The sequence below is a fragment of the Pyxicephalus adspersus genome, chromosome 12 (assembly GCF_032062135.1).
Source record: "Pyxicephalus adspersus chromosome 12, UCB_Pads_2.0, whole genome shotgun sequence".
Lineage (NCBI taxonomy): Eukaryota > Metazoa > Chordata > Amphibia > Anura > Pyxicephalidae > Pyxicephalus > Pyxicephalus adspersus.
In genome coordinates this window covers 830,683-841,053 of record NC_092869.1, presented here as the reverse complement: position 1 = coordinate 841,053, position 10,371 = coordinate 830,683, and the positions used below count along the sequence as shown (strand labels likewise).

General features: G+C 51.5%; 3 protein-coding genes across 3 annotated transcripts in view; 1 reads left to right on the top strand and 2 right to left on the bottom strand.

The window, feature by feature from the left end:
• LOC140341863 (protein S100-A4-like) overlaps positions 1-1,976 on the bottom strand; it is a 3,103-nt gene extending 1,127 nt beyond the window's left edge. Inside the window, exons 1-2 of the mRNA XM_072427782.1 lie at positions 1,821-1,976; positions 89-232 (exon numbers count right to left, since the gene is read on the bottom strand). Of these exons, the coding sequence (XP_072283883.1) occupies positions 89-232; positions 1,821-1,823 (147 nt within the window). The 5' untranslated portion in view covers positions 1,824-1,976. The remainder of the gene's footprint in view (positions 1-88; positions 233-1,820) is intronic.
• Positions 1,977-6,146: 4,170 nt separating this feature from the next.
• S100A16 (S100 calcium binding protein A16) lies at positions 6,147-7,292 on the bottom strand. The gene is made up of 2 exons (XM_072427791.1): positions 7,127-7,292; positions 6,147-6,735 (listed from the first exon to the last, which is right to left on the bottom strand). The coding sequence occupies exons 1-2, from the start codon at positions 7,274-7,276 to the stop codon at positions 6,580-6,582; spliced, it is 306 nt and encodes a 101-aa protein (XP_072283892.1). The 5' UTR covers positions 7,277-7,292; the 3' UTR covers positions 6,147-6,579.
• A 2,639-nt stretch (positions 7,293-9,931) lies between these two features.
• CRTC2 (CREB regulated transcription coactivator 2) overlaps positions 9,932-10,371 on the top strand; it is an 8,481-nt gene continuing 8,041 nt past the window's right edge. Inside the window, exon 1 of the mRNA XM_072427878.1 lies at positions 9,932-10,089. Within this exon, the coding sequence (XP_072283979.1) occupies positions 9,967-10,089 (123 nt within the window). The 5' untranslated portion in view covers positions 9,932-9,966. The remainder of the gene's footprint in view (positions 10,090-10,371) is intronic.

Here is a 10,371-nt window from a genome sequence, read left to right as displayed (position 1 = left end):
TGTCTCTGCCCCTCCCACAATGGGGGGATTTCCCCCAGTAGTTTGTTGCCCCGCCCCCTATGCCCCCCACCAATGAATTGCCACTTACACAGAGTGTGGGGAATTCCTTCACGGCCAGGGCACACAGCTCGTCCTGGCTCAGGGTATCCTTGTCCTGGTCCTTTCCGGAGTATTGCTGAAATTTCACGATGAAAAGGGACACGAGGTCCTCCAAGTTCAGAGTTTTAGGATCCTGGAGGGGGGGGGGAGAATATTTAGATTAGTCCGGTATTTTGGTGACAACAAATTCTAAAGACAGAGTGGGGACACCTCAGCCTGGGAGAGATGACTGAGATCTCTGGGAGGGGGAGGGGCTCAGTGGGTAAAGCTCCACAGCCGGAACTGTGAGTCCTGCTGGTGAAATCTCTGTTACTGACCTGTGGGAGGGGCATAACCAGGAGTGCCCATTTGATATAACCCCTATATCCCCGCCCCCGAGGTGTGCTACAATAGATATTGAGGTGTGATGATTGGATGTAAGGGTTTTCTATTGGCCAACACCTTTCTCAACAATTGGCAGGCCCATTGGTGGCCCCCTGGGCCCCGCCCACTGTGCTAGGAAATTAGAGATACAAAATAATAATCATGTGACTTCCAACCCCCCCATTTGATGACAGAATCCATCAGCGCCCCCTAGAGGAGCTCTCTCACAATGGCCTCCTTTTTCTATTGTAATATTTGATGTTCTTGGGCCCCGCACCAGGTCTGTGGGGGGTATCAGAGTCTTTCCTATGAATATGACGGGTCGCAGCGTTATACGCCAACCGCCACCTCCGCAGCAGCCGGAATATAAAAGGCTTATTGTTATTGGAGGAGCTGGAATGTCATTTTAAAGGGGAACTTTGACTTCAAAATCTAATTTTTATATTTGCATTCTAATTACTATTCCGATTTTAAATTGAATTCTGGTTTCACCTATCCTGCCCCCCATCCTATAAGCCACACCCCCAATATTTGAGTGCTGGATGAGCTCTAAGTAGCAGGGGAAGGGGGGTCAAACACCTGATAAAGATTTTGAATACTTGGAATCGGATGTCAATAAATAATTTGCATAAATTGCTTCCTGCAGACCCCCTCGGGGGAGGGGTCATAATATGCAAATGAGGCGGGATCCCTTTAAGTAAATTTTGTTAAATTTGCGTTGATGGGAAATTTCCACCTGGGTGAGGGGTAATATTTATGCTGCGGCATCATGTCAGTGTAATCTCTGTGTGACTTTTCTGATGTCTGACACACCCAGGGGCAAAATAGACACTTAGGGGCAACAAGGGCAGACAGGCTGAGGGGCCAATCACCGTGCTTGCCACAGACAGGGATGGCATACACCTGGTTAACCTTTTTATTATTGGGTGATCACCGAGGAGAGAGGGCGGATCAATCACATAGATCGGAAACTTTTATCCAGTGCCCACAGCCCCTCCCCCACTCTGCACAGCCTTCCATATGAACGCGCCGCTGTGCCCGCCGAACGCTCATGTTTATCCGGGTGGAAGTTTTTTTTTCCACTTCCAGCCAACCAATCGAGTCTTTCCAGACTTCCTGAGCAGGGAACAAAGATGAGAACCCGGGGGGGCCACAGATTCTGTTCCTGTGGGTCCCCCCATCCCCCTGTAGTATAACCTGGCACACATGGGCACATGGGCACCCCCACACCCCGTCTGCCCTGGGGGGATGATTGTCCCCTTTTCATTCCCCAAGGAAAGCAGAACCGAGCCCCCCATGAGTGGAAACCCTTGGCGGGCACTGACCCTGTGAACCCCCCATCCCCGGGTAACACTTACCATGTTGTCAGGTTTAGAAGGAAGCAAATGAGGATTCAGCCAGCGATTTCCCTGACATCTCCGGACTCCCCCTTTATACCCAGCCAGGGCCACACCCAGGGGACACGCCTGATTGGAGGGGGTGAGGTGGGGGCGCCTATCCTTTTCTCCTGATTGGCTGACTTCACAAACTCATTTAAACATCTGAAAAACTTTTGTGAAAGTCTCTGATGTGACCCCACCCGCCCGGGGCATTTAACCCCTTCTGGGAGGGATCAGAGGATAGGGCGCGGCCCAGGTATTTCCCATGGTAGGGTCAGGTGACCCCCATTATCCCATCGTGTCATTTTTATTATAAATCTGCAGATTTCACTAAAATATTCCCTGTGATCCTGCCATGAAAGTCACTTCCTGTTTTAGGGTGACAACACTCCCAGCATTGCTCCTGCGTTGTCACATGACTACCATTTCAGCGCACATTGCACAGACCTGGCCCAGTGTTGTCACCGTCTGGAAATAGACAGGAAGTGGCTGCAAAGAGGCTGCAAGAGATGCCAATTCCTCTGACTTCCTGCTGCATCTCCAGGACAGGAAGTGAAGAAATAGAGGAAATTGTCCATTATTGGGCTAGTGTAACAGAACCCTAAATGGCAGGTGAATATTGGGTGAATGTGGATGCCAGATTTCTAGCATCCTTGTGATCCTGCCAGTGACATTCTTCCTATGTCAGGGTGACAACACTCACTGTATTCTATACATGGACCAGCAGCGTTGTCACCCTGGGATTGGGACCCCCCTCCTCCTACCCATATTACGGGGGAGGTGTTCTGTAGTCCCCTGAGATTTATATCTGTTATTTCGTCTATGAGATTCTCTGCACCGACACACCGATTCTGGCTCCCATCACTAAGCTGGGGTGTCACCGGGGCCCCGGGGACAGAGTCTGTGTCCCCATGTCTATCCTTCACCTCAGGTGCATGCAGCCAACTCCCTTTTCACTCTTCTGTGGTGAATAAATGTGGGGGAATCACATGGAAAAGAGGGGCCTGTGACTTTAAGGGGCATGCTATTTAAAAGAACACTCCACCTGGGTGTTGGGGTCCAGGTTAGGGGCACATTGGCGCTCTGCTAGTGTCAGGATCCTAGGGAGTGCCCCTTTAATGGACGAGTGTTCACAGGAGCCAATAGGAGGGGCCGCAGCCGCGTGAGATTTTGGGTTATTACAGTTTACTAACTGCCGCCAACGCCCAGGAGAATGATTCACCTCCCAACCATGTGCGCCAACACAAAACAACCCCCCGGGGCCACTGCCTCACCCCTACCCCGCCTCCCCTAGGGCCACAGCCGCTACCCTTTATCCTGTATGGGCCTAAAATAGTTACAGCTTCTAATCGCCTGCTACCGATCCCCGTCACCCGGCCGCACCCCCGGCCCCCGGGGCATTATTACTATGTGACCCCCCCCGCCATCAGTTACTATATCACCGGTGACAACAGCAGAGTTACCCCTCCCTGCATTGCTGCTCAGCGTGTCACCCATTGCACCGGGGGTAAAGCAACCCCAATATCTGCCACAGGGGGGGTCCTGATGCAGCGCCACAATGTGGGGGTAATGGGGGGTAATGAGGGGTAATGTGGGGTAATGGGGGGTAATGCAGATTAATGCGAGGTGATGGGGGTAATTTGGGGTAATGGGAGGTAATGGGGGGTAATTCAGAGTAATGCGGGGTAATGGGGGCTAATGGGAGGTAATGGGGGGTTTTGTGCATATTGTGAGGCAATAGAGGGTAATTCAGGGTTATGGGGGGTAATGAGAGGTAATGGGGGTAATGGGGGGTAATGGAAGGTAATTCAGGTTAATGGGGGGTAATGCAGAGTAATGCGGGGTAATGTGGGGTAACGTGGGGAAATGGGGGTAATTGGCTGCAGTGCGCCTTACTGGAAAATGAGTGAATCCTGAATGAAAGGGTTTATAAATAGACCCCAAGTCCTGATCTGGTAATAGGGGGGGAGGGATCAAGGGGTGCAGAGAGGGCAATACCAGGGGTTAGGGGCAATTGTTTACAATAATGGGCGCTGAACATATTACAGACATTAATAATTCCTGATATGGGGGGAAACCAGAGGGAGGGGGCATTGTTCATAAAATACCCCAAAGGGGGGTGTGATTGTATATTACCCCAAGGGAAGGGCTCACTGATTAAGAATTACTCCAGGTGTACTCATTTATTGGTAATTACCCCATTCCTGTGTGAACCCCCCCTCCATGGAGATAGAAGCAGGGCATATAAAGGGTTAATGCCCCCCCCCCCATCACAATACAATAGAATGAGATGACACATAAAGCCCCCCCCCAGGGGAGGATTATAATATAAATGACACCGGAGATCACCAGACCGGTCCCACAGCTTCACATTCCAACCCCCACCCCTCATCACCTGCCCAGAGCACCCCGATATCTGCAACACCCCGATATACAATATCATACAAGGGTGACAACACTGCCCCCTGTATGTCAGGTATATACAATCCAATTCTCAGGTTACATATCAGGACATGACAAGGAATCCTCTGCTCCTTGGAAGTTTCTAGAATGATTCCCAGGTTCATTTATGCCCAAATCTCCTGACATCCTACCACAGCATTTCAATGGGCTTGCAGTCTGGACTTTGGCCAATCACAGCACCATGACCCAGTTTCAGACAAGTTTTAGCACAGCCTGGATGTAGAATATTTGGTGTACAGAGGTGAACTCAAAGACTGCAAGGTGCCCAGCACCTGTGGCTGCAAAACAACCTGAAATCATCATCCCCTTTCCACCACCATGCTTCACAGTTGGTATGAGGTGTCTGTGCTCATATGCTGTGCTTGTTTTCACCAGATGTGGCGCTGTGTATGATGGTTTCCTCTGTCCAGGGGACATTCAGAAGTCTTGTGGTCTGTTCAGGTCCTAGCTGCCATGTTGGAGGATTTCCCCTGACAACTCTTCCACACAAGCCATACCTGTTCAGGCTTTTTCCAATTGTCCTGGCGTGTAGAGTCTAAGAGGGAGCTCCGGGGGTTTCCCCCCAATTTCTCTAAGCATTGCCCGGTCAGAGCTTGGGGTGAATTTCCTGGGAAGATTGACACCTGTGGTGAATGTTTCCCACTGGTGAATAATCTTTCTCCCTGTAGAATGATGGACTTCATCAGCAGTTGTTCCTGCTGATGTCTTTCCCCCTTGGCATTGTGGTAACACACACCTGAATGCTGCAGACCAGCAAACTGCCAATAGAGGGCGCCACACTGACTGATCATCAATCAATGCATCTGATGGGCAGCACCTGGCTGATACTTACCCCCTTCATCCCTATGGGAGGGGCAGGGGGGTACTGTTCACACATGACCTCTGCACTGTGATGATTGGGTGTGATATGTCACATGTCAGTGATCACCTGGGGTGGGGTCACCTCATTTTCTCACCTGATGATGTTTTAATATATTCTGACAAACCCTTGTAATGAAGGGGGAGGGGAGGGGTGCCCTTTCTTTTTCTCAGGTCTCGGTTGGGTTTTGTCCCTATCTGTGGTGTGCGCACAATGGCGGGTTAGTGGCGCTCAGGAGGATCATTATTACTTTGTTTCTTCTGTTTGCTCTGCGGATTCTAAACTTCTTCTTCAAACAATTCTAAAAGAGTTTCTCCTGACTGGCAGAAAGGTGAATCCTCCACAGGTGCGGGGCCCCGGACACGTAGGACTCATTATATGGAGACACAAAGAGATTAAACCAACCCTCAGACACCTGAGGAGATCACCTGGGAAATGATACAGCTCTGACCACAAAGAACTACATTTCCTCCTAAGCAGCTGAAAGCTGAAATCAGGCTTGCAATGGGCCTGGGGCAATTACCCAAGCTGCCCTTGGCCAGGATGATGTTACAGCTGGCATTGATTGATACTTCTGTATATTTAAAAACCGTAAGTGCAATCCTGGTCTCTGATTGGCTGCCCTTACCTGCCTTGCACAGGCCCCGCCCCCAGACAGGCACCTCTAGAATTTCAGCTCTTTATCCTGGATTATAGGCTGTGCCAGTTCATTGCTGCACCTTATCAAAGCTGCCCTCCCCCACCCAGAGGAGTCCCACAACACCCAGTATGCTGAGACTTGTAGTTCTTCAACAGCAGCTGCAGCTAACCGCAGGGCTGATTTAGAGACTTGCCAGGGCCCCCCTTTTCCAGAGGGCCCAAGGTGACAGAATGACAGGTCCTCATATTTACAAAGGGAACAACTCTGGTGCCATCTAGCGATCAGATTGCAGTGCTACAAACACAGCAATAAATGACAGCACAATATAATGACTTTGTATGAATTGGGTGAAATGATCGGTGAGGAGGTTTTGGGGTCACCATGATTTGGAGGTTGGTGGTTCTCTTCCCCCCCTGGAAGCCCTGGGCCAAACCATTGAAGATGTCACAGTAGGGGGGAGGAGAGGGCTGAACCAATCACGATGGACCGTTTATGTGGATTGAATGGACATTGGCATCCACCACCAGTATGACTCACCTGCATTCTGATTGGTCGTCACAATGCCCAATAGTGATTGGAGGAGACAAAGGAGAACTAGAAAGGTGATTATATGATAAGGATAATATATCGGTGGTGGCCCCTCCTGGATTTGATACTTGGCTCAAAAAATAAAAGTGAGGGATTCTGGGAATCCGAGGTCCGGTGGGTTCTTTTTTCTCCAATATAGTTCTTTGTGTAGCGCCCCCACTGGCAGTAGGCGGAATGGCGCTGTGCCGCTAGGGTCCTTCCTGGCACTGCATGGCCATCTGTTGGCTCAGCTTCCTGGCGATCTCTCCAATCAAAGTCCAATATTCATCAAAGCTGATCTTCCCGTCCTCGTCCGTGTCCAGAGACTGGATCAGCTTGTTGGCGGCTTCCTTGTTCTGTGTATTCTGAGGGGGGAAGAAACGGACGGTTGTCAGAGGCCTGGGGGGGATCAGAAACTTCCTTTTACTTCCTGTTACAGTGACACCAAGACAGGAAATGGGGGACAGGGGTCACCTGGGCAGACATATAAGGACACCAATAAAAAGCAGACAGAGGGTCTAACATTTCCCTGCATGCAATGCTTTCTCACTTCCTGTGACGGTGACACCAGAGAGGCAAATGAAAGAAAGCGGGGTCACCTAAGGTGTAATGAAATGATGGCCATAACATCTGGACAGGGGTCATGGGGGGCTCTGCATACATGAGGGCTGTGTGGTGGCCATTGAAGTAACGCGCCATCTTCCCAACCCAATAAAATACCCCCCATCCCCCCGTATATGAATAAAGCCCCCGTACTGTCAGGACGTGTTGGAGCTCCTGTGACACCATCTTGCGGAATTCCTTCTTGTTCATCTTGTCGTGTTTCCCCTTCTTCTCCGCGTACGTGTAGAAATTACGCACCAGAATCTCGATGGCCGACTCCAGCTCGCTGCAACTGGACGCCATGTCCGGAGGGGGCAGGCTATGGGGGAGAAGAGGGGTAAAGCTGTCATACTGACCTGGATGAGAATGCGCGGTCTCTGCGGGGACGGAAAGGGGACGTTAAACATGAAGTTGGAGATGTGTCTGAAAACAGAAGAAAGTTGGTCATAGTCTGGACAGATGTAATACCCCCCCACCCCCAGTCTCTCACCCCCATCAGCCACAGCATGGCAGGGGCTTCTTTATAGGGGGACACACATCTGATTGTACAACCCCCCTCCTGTCTGTATCACCCATTTTGATTATATCTAATCAGCACAAAGCAGCTCTTAGAAGGCTGTACCAATCAGAGTGCAGTGTGTGTCCATGCAGATAGAGGGCGCACTCACTTCTCTATGGGCAGGACGTGGGGGCCGGAGATGGAATAGCGATAGATGAAGGTCAGGAATTTGTGGAAGACGTCGAAGAACGGCCAGTGGGAGAGGACGCAGATACTCTTCTTGGTCTGGACGGATTTACCGCTGATTGGGCGTCTGTCCACCACGCTGATCAGGCCCAGGCGCTGGCACTGCTTTTCCGACAGATCCTCCCGTGGGTACTGCTCGTAGAATTGGATGGCTGCTCCATATACCTGGGAAGAGTACAGAGGAAAAGAATAAGGTGTGCCAACAGGAACTCCAAAACCATGGCCACATCTGCCCTCCAGCCTCTCCTTTGCTTAAATCTGCCCTCCAGCCTCCCGTTTCCTTGAATCTGCCCTCCAGCCTCCCGTTTCCTTGAATCTGCCCTCCGGCCTCCCGTTTCCTTGAATCTGCCCTCCGGCCTCCCCTTTTCTTTGAATCTGCCCTCCGGCCTCCCCTTTCCTTGAATCTGCCCTCCGGCCTCCCCTTTCCCTAAATTTGCCCTCTGGCCTCCCCTTTCCTTAAATCTGCCCTCTAGCTTCCACTTTATCAGTTCTGCCCTTTGGCCTCGCCTTCGTTAAATCCCACCTCCGGCCCCTTCTTTCCTAAGTTCGCCCCCCCAGCCTCTCCTTTGTTAGTTCTGCCTTCTGGCTTCCCCTTCGCTAAATTCGCCCCCCCAGCCTCCCCTTTGTTAGTTCTGCCTCCCGGCCTCCCCTTCGTTAAATCTGCCCCACAGCCTCCCCTTAGTAAGTCCTGCCCCACCCCTTCTGTGTCCCAACTGTCTCCTTCCCTTCTCTCCTCTGTCCTGACCATCATACCCCATGTCCTGACCTGTCCTGTGTCCTGACCATGTCCTGACCAGTACTGCTGTGTCCTGGCCACCTCTCCGATGTACTCACCAGCTATCCCATGTGCTCACCAGCTATCCCATGTGGAGACCATGTGTCCCATGTCAAGACCAAATCTCCGATCTCCTGACCACCTCTCCTATGTCCTCACCAACTCTCCAGTGTTCTGACCATTTCTCCTAACTACCTCTCCCATGACCGGACCACCTTTCCCGTGTCCAGACCTTTTATCCTGACCAGCTCCCTCGTGTCCTGAGCACTTTTACCACGTTTACCGGGTCCTGACCATGTCTCCTTACCACTTCTCTTGTGTCCTGAACTTTACTCTTGACCACCTCTCCCGTGTCCTGTCTTTTCCCAGTCACATGATGGGGGGTTCCTCTTTACAGCTACTGCAGACATGTAGAAGCAGCCCTGGATTGATGGCGTCACCCCTACTCTCTGTATCATTATGTATAAGTGCTCTTTCCTATGTAGGGGTAGGGTCCACCACACAGGGGCAGGTCTATGACACCCTGCTCCCATATCATGTTTTCTCTCACTTCCTGTTGAAGCTCCAGTATAGGAAATGAAGGGAAATCTCCCCAAATTCCTTCCATACCTAGAACAGAAATCTGATTGTCTGGGAAGGACATGGTCAGACCTCACCTGTGGGCGGTCCATGACAGCTGTGCAGAGGATGGTGAGGTAGGTCTTCATTGCCAATCGATCATTCGCCAACAATATCAGCAAATGATTGGCCTTTTACATTTCTGCCTGGAGTTCCACTTTAAGGGAAGCAAAAACAACTGGGTGAGACGCCTCGGATGGAAGGTGCAGACTTCTAACCAAGAAGGGGGACTGACCCATAGGGAAGGGTAGGTGACCAATTGCTGCCACCCCTATTCTAGGCCATAGGGGTACTAAGGGTCCTGTCTGTATTACCACACATTTCACCTTTACCATACTGGAGTTTATCAAGCCTCAGATTGCTATGGCCAGGAGAAGAGCATGGCAGCCAGACAGGGAACATTTCCACAGCTCAGCAAATGCCGCTTCCAAAGTTCTACTATAAGAACTCTCTCATAAGGGTTAAATGGGGGAAGGCTTCCAAGAATGCACATTGCTCGGAACTAAACATGAAAGTGTTATGTGTGAAGGGGAAGGGTATTGGCGTGCACTCTCTACCCTCACATCCGGCTCCGACACAGGGAGGGGCCGCAGTAATAGGGCGTGGATAGTCTCAGAAGGCGGTAGCTCCTCCCATGGTTGCTGACAGGAGGCGTGGCCTAAATTGGAAAGAAGGCAGGATAGGCCGTGGCCTTATTAGAGGAGCTTAACAGACATAGGCTGGTAAGGCTAGGGGGTGTGGTCTAAGTAGCCGTCTGAGGGTGGGGCAGGTGGAAACTGAGGGCTGGACTGGGGAAAAGGCAGAGTGGGGGCGTGGCGTGGGAGGAGCTGGCCTGGTCTGGCGGAAGGAGGAAAGATGGCGGCTCCGGGCTCCTCCGCTCCGCGGAAATTCAGCGAGAAGATTGCACTGCAGAGGCAACGACAGGCAGAGGAGACGGCGGCCTTCGTGGAGGTCATGGCCGACCTCAGCTCCGCCAGGGTAACTCGTGACGTCATACACAGACATGGCGAACCACCCCCACCTACCCATCAGTGCCCCTCACCTGACACTCCTCATACCCCTCCCCCTCTACTTCCTGTCACCACACTGACCAATACATCCTCCACCTGACTGTGCATCAACTGTCACATGACTGACCACTAGATTCCCCCCCCACCTGTTACATGACTGATACCCCCCACCTGTCACATGACTGACCACGTGAAAGCCCCCCCACCTGTCTAATGACTGATACCCCCCACCTGTCACATGACTGACCAC

Bases quoted from the DNA above. Each gene is read 5' to 3' on its own strand.
- S100A16 (XM_072427791.1), bottom strand. From the start codon at position 7,276: ATGGCGTCCAGTTGCAGCGAGCTGGAGTCGGCCATCGAGATTCTGGTG. The intron at 6,736-7,126 runs GTACGGGGGCTT...TTCCCCCCTCAG, and splicing joins AGCTCCAACACGTCCTGACA to AATACACAGAACAAGGAAGC.